This window comes from Electrona antarctica, assembly GCF_951216825.1.
Source record: "Electrona antarctica genome assembly, chromosome: 12".
NCBI classification, from domain to species: domain Eukaryota; kingdom Metazoa; phylum Chordata; class Actinopteri; order Myctophiformes; family Myctophidae; genus Electrona; species Electrona antarctica.
The window spans coordinates 7,968,756-7,971,908 of NC_136793.1; the positions used below are offsets into that span (position 1 = coordinate 7,968,756).

The 3,153-nt window shown below is 46.4% G+C and overlaps 1 protein-coding gene across 1 annotated transcript in view; it reads left to right on the top strand.

Annotated features, from left to right (window-relative positions):
• Positions 1–1,713: 1,713 nt before the first annotated feature.
• Positions 1,714–3,153, top strand: part of cemip2 (cell migration inducing hyaluronidase 2) — a gene marked incomplete at its 5' end in the record, with an annotated part of 63,682 nt that continues 62,242 nt past the window's right edge. The window contains one exon of the mRNA XM_079516028.1: positions 1,714–1,744. Coding sequence (XP_079372154.1) covers positions 1,714–1,744 — 31 coding nt within the window. The remainder of the gene's footprint in view (positions 1,745–3,153) is intronic.

The following is a 3,153-nucleotide window of genomic DNA, read 5'->3' on the forward strand; positions in this document are numbered from 1 at the left end:
TCTACTGCATGTCTTCCCTGGCTGATTTTACACTTGATGAAAATAGCAGATCTACAAGCTCACAACGCGTCACAGCGCGGCGCGTTGTGAGCTTGTAGATCGGCTATTTTCAGCATGCAACCAAGTGTAAAATTACTTCTACTGGATCTCTTGTCCACTAGTCCTTTCCTAACATTTTAGTCTAGTTTTTAGTTGTTGACGAAATTGTCAATATATTTAGTCTCAGTTTTAGTCACCATAGCTTATTTTTCATTTAGTTTCCTCAGTGAAAAAAGGTAGTCGACAAACATTTTTCATCATAGTTTTAGTCGACGAAATCAACACTGCAAGGAAGTAATAATTATTCATAATATGATGTATTTTTATTCTGAGTTTATGTTTTTTCCCCATTTGAGAGGCATTGAAAAGGTCTTGAAAGTTCTTCAATTGTCACAAATGTGTTGGTCTGTTTACTGTTGAGTGAGAAAACAATGTTGCACATAATCATCACCTGGGGATCCCCTTAGGGACCCCTCAAAATAAATAATGTTTTCCTGCAAAAGGCATTGTCACAATTATGCCATGCACTCCCTCCTCTCTCCAGCAGGCGGCGGTGTTTCTCAACCTTTAAACCCCAGCCGTGGACCCTCCTCCTCCTTATTCGCCACACAGTTTCTCACCAGGGTTGCCATGTCCGCGTATTACAAGCTTATTTTTCTGTAAAGTTGCTTCTAAATATTGGTGGTTCTCAAATATTTTCATATAGGACTCAGAGTCATATCAAGGTACTTTAAACCTATATACTGTAAATAGTATATAGGTTTAAAGTGTATTTTCTATTCTCATACCTCCTCCATCTCGAAAGTGATGGAAAAAAAGTTTATCTTGCCAACTAATGTACGAATTCCCAATCTGGCCCGTGCCGATGCTGGCCAATACTGCGGCATGGTCAAGCTGGACCTCCAAAAGGCTTAATTTGACACTCCCTGCTGATTAATAAGCTAAAAGCAACTGGTTTTGAGCACATCAGTGAGCTAGACGCAGTCCTGCCTGGAGAGGAGACAACAGATGGTGGAGGTGAAGTGAACGGAACACTGTCTTATTGCTTGTGCAAGTAAGTATAGCCTATAGCAGAGAGCTCTAGGACTCAGAGCAGCAGTCGTACCCAGACAGACAGCTCTATAGGGACTCAGAGCAGCAGTCGTACCCAGACAGACAGCTTTATAGGGACTCAGAGCAGCAGTCATACCCAGACAGACAGCTCTATAGGGACTCAGAGCAGCAGTCGTACCCAGACAGAGAGCTATAGGGACTCAGAGCAGCAGTCGTACCCAGACATACAGCAGAGAGCTCTAGGACTCAGAGCAGCAGTCATGCCCAGACAGACAGCAGATAGCTCTAGGACTCAGAGCAGCAGTCGTACCCAGACAGCAGCAGATAGCTCTAGGACTCAGAGCAGCAGTCATACCCAGACAGACAGCAGAGAGCTCTAGGACTCAGAGCAGCAGTCGTACCCAGACAGAGAGCAGATAGCTCTAGGACTCAGAGCAGCAGTCGTACCCAGATAGACAGCAGATAGCTCTAGGACTCAGAGCAGCAGTCGTACCCAGACAGCAGCAGATAGCTCTAGGACTCAGAGCAGCAGTCATACCCAGACAGACAGCAGAGAGCTCACATGTAGGCATGTGAGTGTGAGTGCACGTGCGTGTGCGACATGTGACATGTGTGACATCCATGCCGTGGTACCGGGGGAAAAAAATCACGAGTGCACGGTGCACCCCATCATGGCGCGCTCTGCTTGCGCACAAGTAGGCCATACATGTGTGCAAGGCGCACGTTGGCATCTCGACAGAGTGCATTTCTAGTTTTGGTAGACCGCATGGTTCCTTATTTCTCTCACACACTCTGGCAACACTGCACACACACAAGCTTGCTTCTCACTTCCTCTGTCCAAGCCGCGCCTGGTCCGCTCCACTCTCTCTCAGTGTGTGTGTGTATGTGTGTGTGGGGTGGACAGTGGTGTGGACACTAGGACAGGACAGGACAAGAGGGGACAGGAGGAGGGGGGGCCCGGTGGGGGGGCGTCAGGACAGGACAGGACCGTTCAAAAAGAGGAAGAAAAAAAAACACACACACCATGTGAAGCAAAAGTATATAAAGACGAGACAGCCCGAACGCTACAACCTCCTTGGACTCCAGGAGGAGGAAGACACACACACACACACACACACACACACACACACACATTACACACACACTACACACACACATTACACACCGCTAACCAAGTGGACGCTTTTCATGCTGAAGAAGACAGAGAGAAGGCGAATGGACAGCGGAGAGACACGGACACATTGTATCGAGTGAAAGGTAAACCCACTACTCTCACTCCACTCGCCCGCCGCCACAAGTCAAGCTCTTTTTTTTTTATACATTTTGTAAGCTAAAGTCTATTCAAACTTTTTAGAGTCAGACCCCCCCCCCTTTAACTCTGAGCGGGGGTCCATTTGGTTACATTGTGTACATCGCGACGCTGCTTGCTCTCAGTCAGAGTTATTTTTTGGCCGGGGGGGTGGCTGGGGGTCCCCCTTCCCCACGTTGAGTAGGCTAACACTTCAGCTGGGATACATTGTTTCCACATCCACGCTGTGTGCGTGCATTTGTAACCGTTTTTAGAACAGCTGTGTTTTCATCTAGTTGCATATGGGTTCTCAACCAGTGGTCCGGGGACCCACCTGTGGTCCAGGTGGTCCCCAGGCAGCTAAATGATGGAGAGTTATAGTTGGTAACCTTTTAACTTGAGAGTGTGAAAAAGTGGACCATAATATGGTTTCATTTTACACTCAAGATTGATTACAATTTGTTAAACATCTGCATTACATAATTTACACACACTTTGAGTTATTCAATGTTTGCCTGCCCAATATCTCTCCTATAGAGAGTATGCACATGCTTAAAGTGAATGGCACATCGAGTGGCAAAGCAACATGCAAAGTGAGTTTAACATTGTTTAATGTTGTTTAATGCAATCAGATAGGACTGTTCTGTGTGGATGTATGGGCTGTCAAGGCCAGAAAGTAGTTTTTTGCCACTTATTAGGTGTTCCTGCATAACTTCCTGGTTTGATGATGATGTCATGCGCATACCCTCTATTGGTACCAACATCAATACAGC